Source organism: Dendrobium catenatum, unplaced genomic scaffold, assembly GCF_001605985.2.
Source record: "Dendrobium catenatum unplaced genomic scaffold, ASM160598v2 fragScaff_scaffold_993, whole genome shotgun sequence".
NCBI lineage: Eukaryota > Viridiplantae > Streptophyta > Magnoliopsida > Asparagales > Orchidaceae > Dendrobium > Dendrobium catenatum.
The window spans coordinates 451,473-472,348 of NW_021319455.1; the positions used below are offsets into that span (position 1 = coordinate 451,473).

Here is a 20,876-nt window from a genome sequence, read left to right on the forward strand (position 1 = left end):
ATGCATTATCACATTAACGGAACATCACCCAAAGAGTACAAAGTAATCAATTACGATGCTGACGTGAGCCTGTTGTTAAACCAAATGAATGAAAATTTATGTGCCGAAATATTTATCTCATTGCACAAAGTAGATGAAGATCAATCAAACTCACATATCATGAGGGTTGAGAGTTTTGAACAAAATATAAAATGTTCCATTTCTCAAAATGATGGTGCTTCGAGATTTCAAAAATCAAGTGTTACAGATATCACTATAGGTACATTTTTTAATGATGCTACATGTTTCAAGAATGCTCTCCAATCATTTTCCATTAAGGAGAACTTTGGGGTGAGGATAAAAGCTAGTGATAAGAAACGAGTTATTGCAACATGTTCCTATCAAGGTTGTCAATGGCGAATTCAAGCATCCCTATGTGAAGAAACTCAATCTTTTTAAGTTACGAGAGTTGATGGAGAACACACATGTCCTGGGATAAATCGTGCTGGAAATCAGCTAGCTACATCTACATGGATTGCTAATGAGATTCAGGAGATGGTGAAGAGGTATCCAGATATTCCACCAAAAGAAATAAATAACAGTTTAGAGAAGGAATTTGGTTTATCATTATCTTATATGAAGCTTTGGAGGGCAAGAAAGCAAGCTAGTGACACAATTTTCAGCTCAGTTGATGACAACTATAAATGAGTTCCAACGTTGACACCAGAATTACTTGATAGAAACCCGGGCTCACACATCACATATACATTTAATGCTATTGATAATTCTTTCCAAAGGTTTTATGTTAGTTTCAAGGTGTGTGTTGATGGATTTTATTTGGGACCACTTATAAGTTTAGATGCGTGTCATCTTAAATCTAAGTATTTGGGTGTCCGTTTATCCGTCAACTCAATCGATGGAAATAATGGCTTATTCACAATAGCATATGATGTTGTTGAGAGTGAGTCCAAACACTCATGGTCATGGTTTTTGAAGAACTTGGGAGAGACTGTTGGTACTAATTTAAGCACTCTTAGTTTCATATCTGACATGGAGAAGGGTTTGGGAGAGTCAATCAGAGAAATATATCCCGAAGCTGAGCATAGAGTTTGCATTCGACATATGTGGAAGAATATCAAAAAAAAAAAAAATTGATGTATGTAAAGATGGGCAAAAAATGTAAGGATTGGTATGGGCAGCTGCAAATGCCTATACTAATGTAGAGATGAATGAGAAGCTTTCTGAACTTCATGACTTGAGCCATACTTTGTACTCATATCTCCTTTCTTTACCTTACAAGTGGTCAAGAAGTCAATTCATGATACGGATAGGTCATGCTACTAATACAAATAATTTTGCTGAATCATTTAACACATGGATTATTGATGCTAGAACCAAACCTGTTGTTAACCTCATTGATTTGGTCCGGGGAAAGCTTATGGAGCAACGAGCTCAACGAAAGATGACTAGCTTGACTTGGCAGCAAGAATTAGTTCCAAATGTAGAATAATATATTAGAGATATCACAACAAGGAAAGATCATTTGGTTGTTCGACAAGCTAGCAATTTCAAGGCTGAGGTGGAAGGCTTGCACTCAAGACACATCGTTGATATTGAAAGAAAGGACTGCACTTGTGGAGTATGGCAGTTAATAGGTTTGCCTTGCATTCATGCCGTGGCATTCATTGGCATGAAAGAGCACCCATTGTGGCATACTTATGTTGATGAGTTCTACTACGTAGCAATAAAATTTATTTTATTGTTTATTGGCAATTACTTGCATCTTACAACTACTAATTTTAAGGTAACATGTTCTTTAGATATAGACTTGCGTATGATGGAGCAATTGCCACATTACATGGGAAGGAGCAGTGGCGAGTTGTAGAAAATTGTTAGCAAGTAGATGTATCGAATACATATAGACCAAGAGGTAGATCAAGAAAAAGAAGATTGTTAAATTTCTTGGAGCAAGAAAAGAGATCACATAGATGTGAAAGATGTGGTCTATGGGGACATCATCGAAGTACTTGCAAGAACCCTTTGCAAAATAAGAATAACGAGGAGACGACGGACACGGAAGTAGGATGAAAATGACGGCCAAAGTTGTCAAGTAGACGAGTAGCGGATGACGTTGAGCTGATGGAGTTTGATTATTCATATCTTTATGGTTTCTAAAATGAAGATCATTCTCAAATGATTCATGTTTTGTTACTTTTATTGTATTTTTGTTATCTAAAACTTCCCAGTTTTATTATGATGTGTAAACCATTAAAATTTACATTTTACTTTGTTTTTGTTAACCAAAAACTTGTGTTGTTAGCAATTTGAAATAATTTTGTTGTTTCCCAAGCAACCGAAACTTCCCAGTTTTATTCCAATGGAAGCTGCCGCAAAGGGCTTGCTTCATGCTTTCAATGAGCTTTGTATTACATCTGTAAAGGCCAAATCGGCTTCTGGTATACATATATGCAAGCCTAAAAGAACTGAGTCCATATAGACGATTTAAGATGCTGGCATAGTTTGCTCATTAATTATTTAATAAAATAACAATTTCTGGTTCAAAATATGGAATAACAAAATAATGTACAATAACAATTTACATTGTAGAAAATCTTTTCAATAATTTGGATAACCAAATAAGATACAACATAGTTGATCAACACGTTAATACAAAGTTGTGATATTGAAAGTTCAACCCAAAAACAAATGACATTGATGAATAAACAAAACAAAAGAAGACATGTTGATATTCTTAATATTACTTAGCATTCAACCCATTTCGACACAACATGTTACAAACCCAACCAAAGACGGATGGCTATGTCAAGAAGAACATTTGCAATGAAGACTTCGATCAAGAAGATGATCCAATCAAGCTTCTTACAAATCTTTGCCTCAAAGTCTTCGTATTCATCATGTGTACCATAAGATGCATCTTCTACTTCATTTATCCATTTAAAGAATCTGCAGTCGTCATCAGTTTGATTATTCATGCACCTATAAAATTTTCTTCCACTAATAGGTCCGCGGTGGCAAGTATACAATACACAATTCATGTGACGGTGGCAATAAACTCAAGAACGTGTGCCCCTATCTCTCGTAGCAGATGAATTCGTAGAACTCATTTGAAACGTTAACCAATATGTCAACAAAGAAGAGCAAATTGAGCAAACCGTTACGTAGATCAAAATGTAAAAACAGTTAAAATGAACAAACTCTGTAACAACTTCTGGGACTACATAGATCTGTTACAAACAATTGGTTTTATGTTATAAACGATAGCTCATTTTCTCATTTTAGTTTTCTGATATGCATTCCTCATGATCACCAAGAAATGAATTCCCCATGGCTTTCTACAAACAGAATATACCCTTATTTACAATGCAAGGTAAGTGGGCAACAAAAAAACCAAAATCAATTTCAATATTGCCATCAGGGGCAGGCAGACAGTCAGCCACCTATCAGCAATTAACTGGATATGAAAATAACTTTAAGTTTACATGAAAAAATCAAGTTAGAGCTAAGGATTTAGTACACGATATAACAAATAATTTTCTTAACATTGATAGTTTATTATATTGATCATGTATCAGCAATGAACAAACTCTGCAACAATTTCTGTACCTATAACAAGCAACAATTAAAAGATTACAATGCAAACTCTGTAACTATGAACTCATTCGGTAACTTACGAATGCAACAAATTATGTACAATTACGAATGCAACAAACTCGACAACAAATTCTATACAATTACGAAAGCAAAAACAGCTATTATGAACAAACTCTGTAACTATGAACTCATTCGGTAACTTAGAATCAACGATTTCTTTGACTTAGAACACATTATACTTGAGATAAACTACAAAACAGTCAAGAGATGTGCATAAAAACAATTTCTATGTGATTAAAACACATTCTGCTTAAGATCAACTACAAAGCAGTTAAAAGATTACCTGCAGCTTGCAAGAGCCGGAGGATTCTGCCAGAAGAGTTGCGAGGAAGATCTGTAGCCTGCAAGAGGAAGATCTGCGAAGATCTGCGAAGATCTGCAGCCCGCGAGAGGAAGATCGGCGAATATCTGCAGCCCGCAAGAGAAGAGCCGTGCAACTCGCGAGAGAAGAGGGTTTCGCGGTGGTTAGGGCTTTTGAATGAAAGAGATGGAGTGAGGTCTTATTTCAACGGAGTGGTAATTTTGCTGTGAAAATAGAGAATAGGTGATAGGAGTGTAATATTTAAGAATTAGATCTTAAATATGAAATATACAAGTTATAAAGTGGCATGTACGGTAAAATCCTTCTTTTTTTTTTTCATTTATATCGAAATACCCTGTCACAACTTTTATTTCAGGGACAATTTACTGGTTAGCCCACGTTATGCAATAAGCACCACACAAAACAAATCACACTCCGCATCGAACCAGCTGCCTCTCCATCTCTCCTCTGCTCCCTGTTCCCGCGCCGCACGTACAAAAAGCCATTGAACTCATCCGATCAACTCCATGCAATACATTCCCGCCCCCCCATTGCCATCGCCGTCCCTTCCACAAAGTATCCAACACAAATTAAAGCCATGGAAGGCTTTGAGAGGAAGAGAACAGTGGTCATCGTCGGCGGCGGCATTGCCGGCGCTCAACTCGCCAATTCCATTGAGCAAATCGCCGACGTCATCCTCATCGACCCGTGCGTTTGCAACTAATTGAAAATAATATCTTAACTAAATTATTATCTTTTTCGAAAGCTTAGGTTCTGTGTATTCATTCTTACATTATCAGAAAGGAGTATTTTGAGATTCCGTGGGCAAATTTGAGATCGAGAGTGGAGCCGGCGTTTGCAGAGAGATCGGTGATTAACCACAAGGAGTACTTCAAGTACAGGAAGGTTATTGTATCGAATGCCGTGGACGTCATGGAGCAAGCGGTTGTGACGGCCGAAGGTCGCCGGGTGCCTTATGACTACCTTGTCATTGCGACCGGTCATCCCTACTCTACGATCAGACGCAGGAGGGACAGGCTCGAAAAGTTTCAGGAAGGTATTTGATATTTTGATTTGGAGAAAGAAATAATGTTCTTTATATGCTTTTCATCACACTGTTTTTAATTATTTTATTTTATTTTTATATATTAACAAATTCATCTACACCCCCATTTGGCCATTTTATCTGATGAGATTATTTGGTTCACTGCAAACGAAATTTATTGTAAAATTGAAGCCTATTTTTTTTTTATCTCCGGGGAGGCGCCTTGAGCTAGATCTCTGCTAGGGTTAGGGTTTTTTTGGCGATTCATTTCGTGCTTCTCCGGTAAGGCGGCTGGAGGGATCCTATAGATCCCTCCGTCTACGAAGATGCTTTTCCTCCTCTCTCTAACCCTATCATCTGCTGCTGGAAACAAAATCCCACGCTCTTGGGATCGGATCCTTTCGGGTCCCCCTTCTAATGCATGTGAGTTCCTGATATCTCCCTTGCCGATTGAAGAAGAAATCATCAACTTCCCTTCGGAAGATATTGTGGACGTGGTGGATGAATGGGATGTTGCACTGGTTGGGTATTCTCTTGGTAAGATACCGTACTATGAGGCGCTTCTTACTGTTGTGAAGAAGCTATGGAATCTCAAAGGTAGTATGAAACTTATATCTCTTAGTGACGGTTTTTTTCTGTTTAAGTTCTCTAGTGCAGAAGACTATGACCTTGTCTGGTCTAGAGGTGCCTGGTTTATACTTGGAAAACCTTTTATCTTTCAAAAATGGACTCCTCACTTTTCTCCTATTCGTGAAGAACTCACCTCTGTTCCGATCTGATTTAAGATCCACGATCTTCCTTTATATATGTTGCTGGACCCCTATTGGAATTTCCAAAATAGCTACTAAAGTTGGTCATCCTTTAGCTGTTGATGCTCTCACTGCTTCTAAATCTAGACTCACTTACGCTAGAGTTTGTGTCCAAGTTGATGCTACGGCGACTTTTCCTGAAATTATTCCGATCTGTGTGGATGGCAAGATTTTCAATCTTAAAATCCAATATGAATGGCGCCCTACCCTATGTGTTCACTGTAGATCGTTGAACCATTTATCTTCAAACTGCTTTGTCAATCCAAACTCTGATATAAATCCTATAGCTAACCCACCCAGGGGAAGAAGCAAGAGCTGTAGACCAAGACCGCACTCTCAAAATCCGAAAGGTCTTCTTCCTCTACCTAATTCTACTAACACGATTCCTGGTCTGGCTACCAATCCGTTAGAGAAAAACGGTGATATCTCTTTGAACAGAGATGACATTTATGTTCCAAATATAGATAATAATGTTGTTGATAATTCTAATCAAAACATTATTTTAGCTAATAATGCGGATTACGTTAAAACCAAGGGGCTTATTTCTGAGGATGGGGTTGGTATTCAACCTATTAATGAGATCATTGAGACAACGCTGAATATTGAGTCTAGCACTTTATTGGGGTCTAAGGATCCTACTCCTATTCTGACAGGGACTAACATGAACATTCCAAATCTCAATTCACCCACTTCTTTGACTTCTTCGTCTAATGCTTCTATGGTTCGTTCTGAAGGACAAAATGCTTTAAGAATTATCTCATCTAACAAATTTAGTGTCCTTTAAGATGCTAATGAAGCTGAATCCTCCTCTTCTATGCTTGGTGAGAATATGGGTGATCCTATAGGATCTACAGCTAAGTATAAAAATGATAAACTGGAAGTTTCGACTTCTAATAAGTTGCATTCTTCTGATCCTTCTTCGCAAAGACAAACTAGGGGAAAGGGCAACCAGAAAGGCCCTTATCAAAAATCCTAGTTCCTTATGATTTGTCCATCCTTAGCAGCTTGGAATATCAGGGGTTTTAATAACCCTGATAAAGTTCTTTGTTTTAGAAATCTGGTTAATGAGCATAGGCTTGACTTAATATGTATTCTTGAGAATCGTATCAATTCTTCTAATCTCCTGGATCCTTGGTTTTGTTCTACTCACAAGGTTTTTGATAATGAACACAGTTTTAATAACTTTGAGAAGGCTTCTCCAGGTCGAATATGGATTAAATGGAATTCGGATAAAGTTTCTTTTATCCCCATTTTTTCTTCCTCGCAAATGATTTCTGGTCAATTGATGATGGGATCTCAATCTCTTATGATACTTTCTGCTGTGTACGCGTCTAATTCCTTTGAAGGGAGGAATAAGCTTTGGGCTGATTTGGGAGTTGTTAATCCTCAAGGTTCTTTGCCTTGGGTGGTGATTGGTGACTTTAATACATGCAGATTTCAGTCAGAAAAGAAAGGAGGGAATATCTTAGCTATTGATAGGCTAAACCCGTTTAACTCCATTATTTTTGACAATAATCTGTTAGAACTCCCTTCGTCTGGCAATTTTCACACTTGGTTCAACCAAAGGCTAGACAATCCTATTCATCTAAAACTGGACAGGGTATTAGTTAACGAGGCTTGGATTAATCATTATCCTAACTCTCACTATCAAGTGTTGAGTAGTCTTGTATCAGATCACACTCCTCTTATTCTTAGAGATCATCAGAACTTCAAGTCAAAAAAGAGGTTTATGTATAAAAATTATTGGAGCCATATTCCAGATTTCTGGAGCATTTTATTGAATATTTTTCAAACTCCAGATTTAGGGAATCCTATTATTAGCCTTTATAAGAAGCTGAAGCTTTTAAAAAGAGAGATAAAAGCAAGGAATTGGAGTAATTCCAATCTTATTGCTAAAAAATGTGCTCCCTTGGCTGAAACACAAAGTTGATGTCAAAGGATGATTGACAATGATCCGCTTAATAGAGAATTATGTGGAGAACTTAAAAAGATCACGACTGAAATCAATTACTACAACTCTCTACATGCTTCTTGCATTATTCAAAAATCGAAAATTAATTGGCTAAAAAATGGAGAGGAGGATTTGAAGTTTCTATATTCCAAGATCAGGAATAGAAAAGCATTTAATGGTAGCTCTCTTGTGGCTGCTACTCAACATAACTATGATTAAGAGAATAGTAATATTCCAAATATCATTCAGCATTTCCAAAATCTATACAATTCTGCACCTCCTGAATTAAATGAAGTTGGTATTATTCCTAAAGGTAAAACTATCTCTGAAGAGGCTATCAATTCATTAGTGAAGCCTGTCACTAATGAGGAAATCCGATTAGCTATTAATTCTGGATGTTCTAACTCGGCGCCGGGTCTTGATGGATATAATTTTGATTTTTATAAAAAAAACTTGGAGTATTACTGGCCCTCTAGTCTGTAAAGCCATTAAATCTTTTTTTAGTAAATGCTATTTACCTATCAGTGCCAAGGCTACTACCATTGCACTTGTTCCTAAGAGATCTCATGCAGAAAATTTTCAAGACTTTCGGCCAATTTCTCTGTGCAATGTCTTTCACAAAATTATTGCTAAAATTTTGGCGGCTCGTATGAAAAATATTATGCCTGATATCATTGAGATCAATCAAGCAGCTTTTATTCCCAATAGAGTTATTTCTGATAACTCCATCTTGGCTATGGAAATTATAAATCTTTTCAAAAAGCATTACAAGCTGGATCTTTTTTGTGCTAAATATGATATTAGGAAAGCATTTGTTACAGTATCAAGGAAGTTTCTTTTTGCTAGAATGGCTGATAAAGGTTTTCCCTCTATTTTTATTAATTGGATCAAAGCTTGTATAAATGATATTCATTTCTCAATTTGCCTGGATGGATCGATGGAAGGGTTCTTTTCCTCTTCAACCGGACTAAGACAAGGTTGTCCTCTTAGTCCCTTTTTATTTTGTATTGTCATGGATGCACTTTCTTGCCTATTAGATCATAATTCTGATTCTAATGGTTTTGAGGGTTTCAAAATGGATAATTTTCAACTGTCTCACCTGACTTATGCAGATGATCTATTGGTATTTGGGAAGGCTGATTCAAATAATTGTGCTAAGCTTATGAGAACCCTTAACTTGTTCACAAAACTAACTGGGCTGCAGTTGAACTTACTGAAAAGTTCTATTATTATATCCCCTAATGTATCTAATCCAAATGACATTTCTAATACGTTGCAAATACACAATGTTTCTACTAAGTTCTCTTACTTGGGCATTCCTTTATCCATTAGTAGAAAAAAGCTTTCAGATTTTGCTCCTCTTATGGAGAAAATAACGGTGTTACTATCTAGTTGGAAGGCTAGGGTACTCTCCTTTGCTGGCAGGTTGCAATTCATTAAATATATCATTATTAACACTGTGACTTATTGGATTAGAAGCATGATTATTCCTAAGTCTATTTACAAGACCATAGGGAAGTTATGTTCTAAATTTTTATATCATGGGGATATAGATAGTAAAAAAATTCACCTCATTTCTTGGAAAAATACGTGTAAACCGTATTCTTTGGGTGGACTGGGTATTGCTTCATTTCAAGCTTTAAATTTTGCTTACAATTGCAGCATTATTCTGAGATGTTACAATTCTAACTCCCCACTTTCTAAGTGGCTGCTAGCTAGATATTCATCTCCTTGGAAACCTGCTTCATCTCATGCGACGGTGTACTGGAAAAGCATTTGTAAAACTGCTGTAGTGACAAGGGATAAATTCAATTTTTTCATTTCTAACAATAGTCCTATTTCTATTCTTTGGGACCATTGGTGTTTGGGAAATACTATCTCTGAAAAATATCAAAATAGTCATCTTGAATTGGCTAATACCCGTCAGCTGGCTAGCTGGATTAATAATGGAGTTTGGTATATTCCGGATACTGTAAATTCCTCTCTTAGGAATTTTATCCTGAATATACACATTGCAATTGATGGTAAAAAACATATTGGATGGGACAATAAGGAAAATGCTAAGTTTAAAGATTTCTATTTATCTTATTTTGCGAATGAAGTCCAGTACGATTGGCATCATTTGGTTTGGCATAAAAAACATGCACTGAGGTATTCTGTTTATTCCTGGATGGCGCTAAGAGGGGTTTAAAAACTTGTGAAGTTTTGGCTGCTAGGAATATCCATTTCAAGGATAATATTTGCAATTTATGTCATAATAATTTGGAGACTATTTCACATCTGTTATTTGAATGTGACTATTCATTTAATGTGTTAATCAAGCTAATACCTTCATTCCAGACACATTATTTTAGGCCGACTGTTTATTTAGCTCTTCTCCATATTGATAATCTGGATAAGGCTAAAAGAATCAAGTATGGTCGCCTTCTTATTTTGAATGTTGTTATTTATCACATCTGGATTGAGATGAATAATAGAAGGTTCAAGTCTTCTGCTTTATGTGCAAATACTCTGATAAAGAAAATATCTAAAGATATTATTATCAAGCTGATGGGCTGGAAAAATGGCAATGAGGTGAAAGAGGCTTTGAAACTGGATTACTACTAAGGAGGTCCCTTTTTTCTGGATGGCAGATACTGTATGGACTTATTGTTTTACAAAATTCTTTGTAGAACATTGTTCTGGGCTAATGGTATCAATTGCCTGATGCCTGATCCATCTATGCTGAAGTTTTTGAAGATTTATATCTTAAATGAGAATTATGGATTGCTGGTATCATTTTTTTGATGCTCGATCCTTTTAGTGGGCGATCTGGAGATAACTTGCTATCATCGAGAAGATATATTTAGCAGATTTGTATGCTGCGGACAAATGATGATCATCTGCTAATCTTCTTTTGGACGGCCTTAGTGGCAACCAAAGAAGATTGAGAAGTTGTATTATGAAATTATATTCTTTTCTAAGTCCCAGCCAAACCACCCAGCTAGACCGTTTTTTCTGAATTACAGACAAATTTCTGAGTCCAGCCTGAGGAACTCTTCTCTGAACCGTTGACCAAATGCTGCTTCTGATAGACAAATATTTTCTGATTGATTTGTTTTCATTTATTTAGTAATGTAATACTTTTATTTTTCTTGTTTATTTCATTTTGGTAGCTTGTTATTAGGCTGAATTATTATGGTTATTTTGTTTTTGGTACCTGTAAGCTGCTTTGATTTTAATAAAACGGGCTATGTCCTCAATTTTCCCAAAAAAAAAAAAAATTTATTGTAAAATAAATTTTGGTTAAATAAATAAAGCACTTGATTGTATTCACCTCACATTAAGGATTCGTTCAATATAATTTTCTTAATGCTTTATTTTGTCTTTAAAGTCATTGAGAATAATTTTTATTTGATCATTATTTGTCGTTGCATCAAAAAATTTTTATACTAAAAAAATAATTTCTCTAAAGAAGCTTTACAAATAGTTTTATATATAATAAAAGATTGCAACAATCTCAAAAAGACTCTAAATTTGTGAATGAATTTATAAAATAAAATAATTTTATATTACTTCATCCAAGCTATTTTTGGGTTATTGTATCGAATGCCGTGGACGTCACGGAGCAAGCGGTTGTGACGGCCGAAGGTCGCCGTGTGCCTTATGACTACCTTGTCATTACGACCGGTCATCCCTACTCTACGATCAGACGCAGGAGAGACAGGCTCGAAAAGTTTCAGGAAGGTATTTGATATTTTGATTTGGAGAAAGAAATAATGTTCTTTATATGCTTTTCATCACACTATTTTTAATTATTTTATTTTATTTTTATATATTAACAAATTCATCTACACCCCCATTTGGCCATTTTTATCTGATGAGATTATTTGGTTCACTGTAAACGAAATTTATTGTAAAATAAATTTTGGTTAAATAAATAAAGCACTTGATTGTATTCACCTCACATTAAGGATTCCTTCAATATAATTTTCTTAATGCTTTATTTTGTCTTTAAAATCCTTGAGAATAATTTTTATTTGATCATTATTTTTCGTTGCATAAAAAAAATTTTATACTAAAAAAATAATTTCTCTAAAGAAGCTTTACAAATAGCTTTATATATAATAAAAGATTGCAACAATCTCAAAAAGACTCTAAATTTGTGAATGAATTTATAAAATAAAATAATTTTATATTACTTCATCCAAGCTATTTTTGATTCAAAAGCCAAAAAAAAAAAAAAAAAAAACAATTAATTAGAATCAATTGTTGATCAAATAAAATTAATAAATAATTTAATTGAATCAAATTTATATTATAATCATCTTAAAATAAATTTAATAAAAATATTATTCAATCTATATCTTTTATAATGATGTCTAATTCCTCCTATCACTTACAGATAACCAGAAGATAATATGTTCTAGCTCGATCATGATCGTCGGCGGCGGCAAGACTGGCGTTGAGCTCGCCGGAGAGATTGCAGTGGACTTCCCGGACAAAAAGCTGACGCTTGTACACAGAGGGCCGAGATTATTGCCATTTATAGGACACAAAGCCAGCGCCAAGGCACTCGAGTGGCTCAAGTCGAAGAATGTGAAGGTGCTTTTGGAGCAATCAATCGACGTAGAGTCAATTTCGGAGTCTGACAGAGAGTTTCAAACGTCGGCCGGAGAAATAGTTAGAGCTGATTCTTATTTTCTTTGCGTTGGGAAGCCGATTGGCTCTGCTTGGCTTCGGGATTCTATACTGAAGGAGTATTTGGACAGGAGTGGGAGGCTGATGGTCGATGAGAACTTCAGAGTTGGCGGCTTAAGCAACATTTTTGCCATTGGAGATATTACTGATATTCCAGTGAGTCTTTTTTACTGCTTTGATCTTTTTTTATGATAAGTTTTTGTTGCTTCGCCCAAATTTATTGCAAATTATGCAATCCAATATCCAGCTTTAATAAAAAAAAATCATATTTTGCACGCATTTAAAAAAAAAAAAAAGAGCCAACCATGCAGCCCAACTTTTCCTGAAGGGGAAAGCTGTTTGGTGTATGATTAAAACGAAGTGATCAAGATTACTGCTCATAAAGGATTTGCTAATTCAGATTTCTTTTCTTAAAAAAGTCATCATTGGCCGTAAGAACTTGAATTTCTAGGCTTAGTGGATTAGGGTTTGGGCATTAATTCAACCCAGTCCTGATTATCTCACTCTCTGTCTTCCCGTGTATTAGGATTAAGAATTCATTTCGGATAATTTTCTTCATGTTTGTTTTTTAAATACCAATCATAATTTCATTTGACTCATATTTTTGACTATTTTTTCATCACTTATTAGGAATTTGACTACTGTTTTTTGCTAAGCTTTCACTATTTTTCAGAAATTTGACTACTTTTTGCCTGCTTTTCCAAAGTTATTTTTTACAACAAAAATATCTAAATTATTTTTCCCAGAAAAATTACAGCCGTCTCAAATATGCTCTAAATTGAAGTCAAGGTTATGAGGTTTGACTTTTACAATTCTACCTGTTGCGTGCTAGAATATACGTGGCGGTAGAGTCAGAATTTTACGTCTTAGCGTTGTACAAATATCCAACAGACAAATAGAGAACATAAGTTTTTTTATGTGGAAAACCCTAAAAATGAGAAAAATCATGGGACCACGCCCAGTTGAAATGATTTAACTAGTGTGTGAGTATATTACAATTGTCTGAATCGTCTTTGAGGACAATCAGATTACAATAATCAACTTTTTGGTTGAAATATAGTGACAAATAGGAGTTAGGTTCATATATGGCGATGTATGGTTTGACAAAAGTCCGACATCATTTGGTGGTCCGGCGGAAGTTCGGGCGTCAGTCGGTGGTCAGGCGGAAGTCCGACATCAGTCGATGGTCTGGCAGAAGTCCGAGCAATAGTTGGTGGTCCGATAGAAGTCCGCGTGTCAGTTGGTGGACTGGAAGAAATCCAACGTCAGTTGGTGGTCCGGCGAAATTCTGGTGTTAGTTGGTAAGTCCGGCAGAAGTCCGACGTCAGTTGGTGGTCCGGGGGAGTCCGGCGTCAGTTGGTAGTCTGACAGAATTCTAGCATTAGTTGGTGGTCTGACAAAAGTCTGGGTGGTGGTCGAGGAGGAGTTAGTGGCAAAAGAGAATCTTAGATTCATTATCTTCCTTCTCATCTTCTCATGAGAAGGGGTCTATTTATAGATTTCTAAGGGTGACATGGTCAATAAATAGGAGGAAGATCAAGGCTAAGTTGGAGTGGTTTGAATGGATGACCAATGTTGATTCCCTTGATTGTGGATCATTTACTAGACATCTAAATGTACTTGAAAAAGTCAAGATTTCCCTTGTATCACTCACGACAAGAACAAGAACAAGAACAGAACCAGACAAGGAAAAGAGGAAAGGAAAGAGCAATGTAATGTATTAAGCGGATTAAACAAAACACCTTGAGTAAAAGCTATTTATAAACTGCTGGATAATAAGAGTTGTTGCATACACCAATACAAAGTAGCCACGTGTATAACTAAATAAGTCTAAGTAATTATTTTGTCTTTATTCTCTAATATCCCCCTACAAACTGATGAGCCTTGAGTGACAGTTAGTTTGGTTCGTAGTTGTTGAAAGTGTGGTGCAGATAGAGGTTTGGTCAGTATATCAGCAATTTGATCGATGGTACTTATGGGAAGAAGACAAATATTGTTGTGTTGAATGTGACCCTGGACGGATATTTGATCTATTTCAATGTGCTTCATCCTTGCATGAAAGACATGGTTGTTCGCAAGAGCGATTGATAATGTATTGTCACAAAATAAATCTGTTGGAGAATTGAAAGGAATTCCAAAATCATGGAAAATTCTCCTAAGCCAGATAATATCAGTCGTGAGAGCTGCTAGTGCCATGTATTCCGATTCGGTGGAAGAACGAGCAACCATATGTTGCTTTTTGACAGTCCAGGAGATGAGAGTTATGTCAAGAAAGGAGCAGTAGCCGGAGATGGATTATCTAGAGATCAGATCACCTGCCCAGTTTGCGTCCGAAAAAGATTACAGGATCAGGTTGCTCTTTGTGATTGGAATGCCATTGTCTGTAGTACCCTTGATATACCAGAGCAACCGTTTGAGCAGGAAGGCATGTTGTGGTTAGGGATCATGCATGTGTTGAGAGAGAATGTTGACAGTGTAAGCGATGTCCGGATGGGTCAAAGTCAAGTATTGCAGCGAACCTGTTATTTTTCAATAGGTTGCATGATCAGAAAGCAATGGGTTGGGCGGTTGATCAGTGGAAAGTTTGGTGTAGTTGGGGTTGGCTAAAGGATTTCATTTGGTCATGTTAACCTGTTGAAGTATAGAGTAAGCATATTTAGTTTGTGACAGAAAATATTGATAATTAGAATATTTAATTTGAATGCCAAGAAAGGAATTAGGTGTGCCCAGATGCTTCATAGTAGACTTGGCATTAAGCTTATTAAGAAGTGATTTAATAGCTTCTTGTTTGTTACCTATAAGCAAGATATCGTCAACATAGATGAGCATATATATAGAAATATACTTACTTGAGATTGAATGTAGATCAAGAGAGAAGGGTCTGATTTGTTGTGTGTAAAGCCAAGTGAAAGAAGGCATGCAGTAAACATATTGTACAACTATTGAGGAGCTTGTTTGAGGCCGTAGATGGCCTTATTTAGGCGGCAGATGTGAGTAGGATGAGAGGAATCTTCAAACCCTTTTGGTTGAGGCATGTAGATTGTTTCAGACAGACTGCCATGAAGAAATGCATTTGCTACGTCAAGTTGTTGTACTGGCCAGTTGTTGTGTACGGCTACTGTTAGTAGGATACGTATAGTAGGTAGTTTTGCCATAGGACTGAATGTCTCGTTGTAATCTATGTCGTACTCCTAATTGTTTCCTTGAGCGACCAGTCTAGCTTTGTATCGAGCGATTGAACAATCTGCATGATTTTTAACATGAAATGTACATTTACATCCTAAAACAGATGCATTACTTGGCGGCTGAACAAGAGTCCAAATTCCTTGTTTTTGTAAAGCAAAGAATTATGTGGCCATAACTTTTCACCATTCAAAGTGCTTAGAAGCATCAACATATGATTTAGGAACAATATCAATGCTAGACAAAATCTGGTGGTGGAGAAGATTCATTTTGATTATGGGTTTGAGAGTTCTCGTTTGTATGCGCATGATCATAGGATGACCGGATGTGCTGGGTATAGAATGACTAGGAGTATGAGAGGCATCGGCAGAACAATATTGCGTCGAATTTGTTGGAATAGTGAAGTGAGGCTCGGGTGCAGTATTGAGCTAATCATGAATTTGATTTTGGTGAGTGTTATAAGATTGTGAAGTGGTAGTAGTAATAATAGAGATAGGAGTGAGAAGAAGCGGAGAAATAGGAGTGGGAGGCGATGCAGAATACGTTGGTGTAGCAAAGGGAAAGATGTTTTCATTGAAAGTTTTGTGCCTAGACATGAAGATCTTGTTAGTGTGTATGTTAAGGCATTTGTAGCCTTTGTAAGTTTCAGAATAGCCAAGAAAGGCACACGACTAAGTTTTAGGTTGAAGTTTGTGACGAAGGTGAGAAGGAATGAGGGGAAAGCATTCACAGCCGAATGTTTTGATATGCATGTTGTCAGGTTTTTGTTTGTAGAATAGTTCAAAAGGAGAGATCTGATTCAAAGTTAGAGAAGACATACGATTTATGAGATATGTGGAGGTAAGCACAACATCAAGCTGGTATGTAGTTGGAACCGAGGCAGTGATAAGGAGAGTTTTGGTGGTTTCAATTATATGTTTATACTTTCTTTCAGAGATACCATTATGCTCCGGTGTGTAGGGGCACGACATTTGGTGAGATATGCCTTGCTCCTTAAGAAAGGTGAGGAGATTGTGATTGTTGTATTCTATCCATCCATCAGTTCTAAGGCATTTTATGTGTGTAGATGTAAGTTTCTCAATGTAATTCTTGATGTTAATAAAAATATTAGAAACATCAGACTTATGTATCATCGGAAAGAGCCATAAAAATCTAGAGTAGTCATCGACAAAAATAACATAATATCTGTAGCCTTGAATTGATGCTACTAGAGACAGTCCCTAGACATCAGAATGCACAAGTTCGAGTATGTTATGTTGTATGTGTATAAATTTTTCAAAGGCTAATTTGTGGACCTTCGCAAGAATACATGATTTATATGAAAATGAATATTTATGAATACTAAGTTTAGGATTACATTAAGACATGAGTTTTAATACCCTACTATGAGGGTGGACTAATCTATTATGCCAATGATCAGAAGAAATAGAGTTGGCAGTGAGAGCAGAGTTAGATGAGTGCATGATCGAATGCTTGATCGGTTATAGACCTTCATGGCAAGGTCCACAAAGTAGAGTTTGCTGAGTCTTGATATCCTTAAAAATGAAGCCGTTAGGATCAAAAGTAATCGAAATATTGTTATCTTTCATAAGTTTAGAAATAGAAAGGAGATTATATTTGAGAGTTGGAATGTGAAATATTTGAGCTAGATTTAACTTACGTGCTGGAGTGGGTAACAAACTTTCACTGTATTTAGCAATGGGCATGGTTTGGCCATCACATATGGTAACAGAGTCAAAGCCTTGATATGTGTTTTCAATGGAAAGATTGTCCAGTGAGTTCGTGAGGTTGGACGACACGCCATAATCAAGAAACCTTGTGGTGTTGGAAGCAGATTTGAGAGTAGCAATCATCGCTCGATTTGGTGAACTCGTAGATGCCGAAACATATTGAAGATTAAGTCGATGCTAGCAGGATGAGGCTAAGCAACCCTTTTTGTGGCAAATCTGACAGATCATTTGAGGTTCAGAGGAGGTGCACGAAGATGATGTGCCACGAGAGTAGTTTCGCCCACGAGATCGTTTACCACGGCCACATTGAGTATACAGAGTAAGATTTTGATCTGGCGTTGCCTGATTGCGAGTGGCTTATGCAACAATGTTTACCTTTTCGCTAATAAGAAGAGGATATAATTGATCGAGGTTGATTGGCGTAAGCATGGTTCAAATCGCGGTTTTGAAGGCTTGATAGGATGGAGGTAAACCCTTTAATATGTAGAGAATAATATCCTCCATATCCACAGTTGATCCGGCAACGGCGATTTGATCGACAAGGGATTTAATATCAGTAATATTGGGTCATGGAAGTCTTCATAGAGATGTTATGAAGATTGTTCTTTAACTGGATTACTTTTGAACGGTTTGAAGATTTAAATCGGTGTTCAAGCGTGATCCAAATGGGTGAGGTGGAGTCAAGATTAACAAGATATGGAAGAATAGATGAGGAAATCATGGAGCAAATGGCTGCTGCCAAATTTTGGTCAGTCAACAGCCATTGATCATAGAAGAATTGGGGGTGTTTGAACCATCGGTTTGAATCAAGAACCGGTGCGATGCGGGAAGCGTGGAGTTAAGGAATTTCTCAAACCTGTTCGCTCTTAACAGCTTGATGATTTGAGATCACCATAGATGATAGTTGTTGGCTGATAGAGGGATTGAACTATATTCTTCAGGTTTGCAACGATGAACTTCAGTGACAATGGAATGCTAACCTCCTCTTGAGTTACCTGTTTCGGATTGTCGCCGAGCTAAAAAGAAGGTGAGGTGGTCATGGACGAACACTTCTTCTCTCCCCCACTCTGATACCATGAAGAAGTCAAGATTTCCCTTGTATCACTCACGACAAGAACGAGAATAGAAACAGGGAAAAGAGGAAAGAAAAGAGCAATGTAATGCATTAACCGGATTAAACAAAACACCTAGAGTACACGCTATTTATAGACTACTGGATAATAAGAGTTGTTGCATTGTTGACCTCATTTTTGTATGAGGTCACTTGGACCAATCTTATCCCTAAATCAATTCAATACCCAAATCAATTCAAATTCTAGGATTCTCTTAGATCCAGACCCTAGGATCTATTTAGAGTAATTGTTCTGTCTTTATTCTCTAATAGTATTAATGATATCATAATTTGAATTGGATCATGAATCAAATATAAATTTGTGTGAAAATAATATCACATAAATTTCACATTATAGTTAACTTGGGTTGATTTTAAGTTATCCCATAGATTCATTTCAAATTGAGTTGCTTGGTCATATTAAATATTAAGAATATGTTTGGAATAATTTTTTCGTTGCTTTATTTTTCAGACATCAACCATAATTTAATTTGACTATCAGTCTTCATCTACTTTCTTTTTGTTTTGTTTTTTAAATTTTATAATTAAAAACTATTGTTTACAATAAAAAAATAAGTTATTTTCTCTACAATAACTCCATCATACAACCAGTTTTTATAGAACGTTGCATTCGTTCCATGTATATCCTAAATTTCATAATTTTTGGTTTGATTCAACTCCTCTCATTTGTACTTGACATGACTATCTACCTTACTTTTATTAACGCCCCTTTAAGAAGTATGCTCTAGCTCCATCACAGATTATGGTTTCATTTGTGACATCATTTTATTGCTCTCTAAAATAGTTTTGTTGTTAAAAGTTTTTTTGAGCTAGAAATTTGTACTAAAAAGTTGTTTTTTTTGTACGTCCCAAACGAAGTCTAAAGCCCTGTCTTGTTGCTTTTATTATGGCTTGCATGTTCTGAGTTGAGTTAAAAACCAGTTATTCTTAAGATATTTTCTCTACTGCTCTCTTTCATGGAATACTGAACTTTTTTGCTGTGGTGAGTAGGAGCTCAAGCAAGGGTTAACAGCCCAAAGGCACGCCATGATTCTTGCCAAGAATTTGAAGATGCTTGTGAAGGGAGTCATGGGGGGTAAGCTGGTCAGGTACAAGCCCTCACAGCCACAGGCCTGGATTTCCTTGGGAAGGAGAGACGCAGTGGTTCAATTCTCCTTCCTTACAGTTTCAGGTTTCGTGCCAGGTATGTTCAGGTCGAGAGATCTATTCATCGGCAGGATGAGAAAATCCTTGGGCTTAGAATAATGGATCGATCGAGGACATGATGATGCATTGCAGACTTTGTTCTAAAAAAGCTTTATATTTTTTTGATTTTACATTATTTTGAGTCACGTTGATTGTTTATTTATGTTAAATTCAATGTTTAATTTTTTTTTTTTCATTTCACTAACCTTATGTATATATATTCTTTTATGGTTTTCAAAAATTTCTTTTCTTTGGACAGCCATAGATGCCACTATTATGCTCTAATGCTCATCAGATCTTTATTTGTTTTCTCTGGAGGAACCTGGCGCTGTTGTGTCACTATTGCTATAAGAGTTGTTTTAATTTCAAGTTTAATTTTAGTTTAAAATGCTATATTATTGATTTTGTTTTTTGGAGAATTTCTTGCAGGAACATATTATATTTTGGGGACTTGTATGAGTGCAAGGTAATTCTTTTTGGTTGCTTTCATTTTCTGTTCTTTTTTATTCTACAATTTTACAGGAAGAGGGTGCTGAACGAGAACTTTATGATCTTCCTTTTTTGGGTGTTGTCTGCTCACAGCCCGATCTCTTTTTTATGCATTTCATGTATTATTAGAAAAATGAACCACTGGCTCGTAGGTTTTATTTCTTTTTTGTGTGTAGCTCATTTGAGCATTAGAGAGCTGGAGGTTCCTTCAAAGGACTCTGTAACCGAATTTCTGAAATTAACACGTAGGCCCCTTAAAGGGTTCTAACCAAAAAAATAAATAAATTATATATATATATATATATATATGTTAAAACTCACATATGGACCTATGTATTAATATCAAAAAAAGGTTACAAGGTCTTTAATAGGAACCTTCAGCTTGCTAATGCTTATAAGAGCTACAAAATAATAAATAAATAAAAACTTAAAAGCCGGTGATTCCTAATACTAACAATTACAAAATAACCTAATAACATACTAGGGCTGTAAGATATCAACATCCAAAAAAGGAATTGAAAAATAAACGCAATAAGCGCACAACTCCTGCAAAACTACTACTTGTGAATAATATAAATTTCACTATCATCTTTAATGCTTATTATCTTTATTATTACTCTATACGTTCATTATAGGGCAGATTCATTCACATATTAATAAGGCATAAATAATATCATCCTCGAAACTCAAATGGCATCCAATGGTATTACTAAGAAAAGC

General features: G+C 36.1%; 1 protein-coding gene across 1 annotated transcript; it reads left to right on the forward strand.

Moving 5' to 3' along the window:
• Positions 1–1,837: 1,837 nt before the first annotated feature.
• LOC110100029 (apoptosis-inducing factor homolog B-like) lies at positions 1,838–19,727 on the forward strand. Its single transcript, XM_028697724.1, has 5 exons — positions 1,838–1,857; positions 4,574–4,660; positions 4,753–5,009; positions 12,142–12,593; positions 19,473–19,727. Exons 1-5 carry the CDS (start codon positions 1,838–1,840, stop codon positions 19,725–19,727), a joined length of 1,071 nt encoding a protein of 356 aa, XP_028553557.1.
• Positions 19,728–20,876: the final 1,149 nt, after the last annotated feature.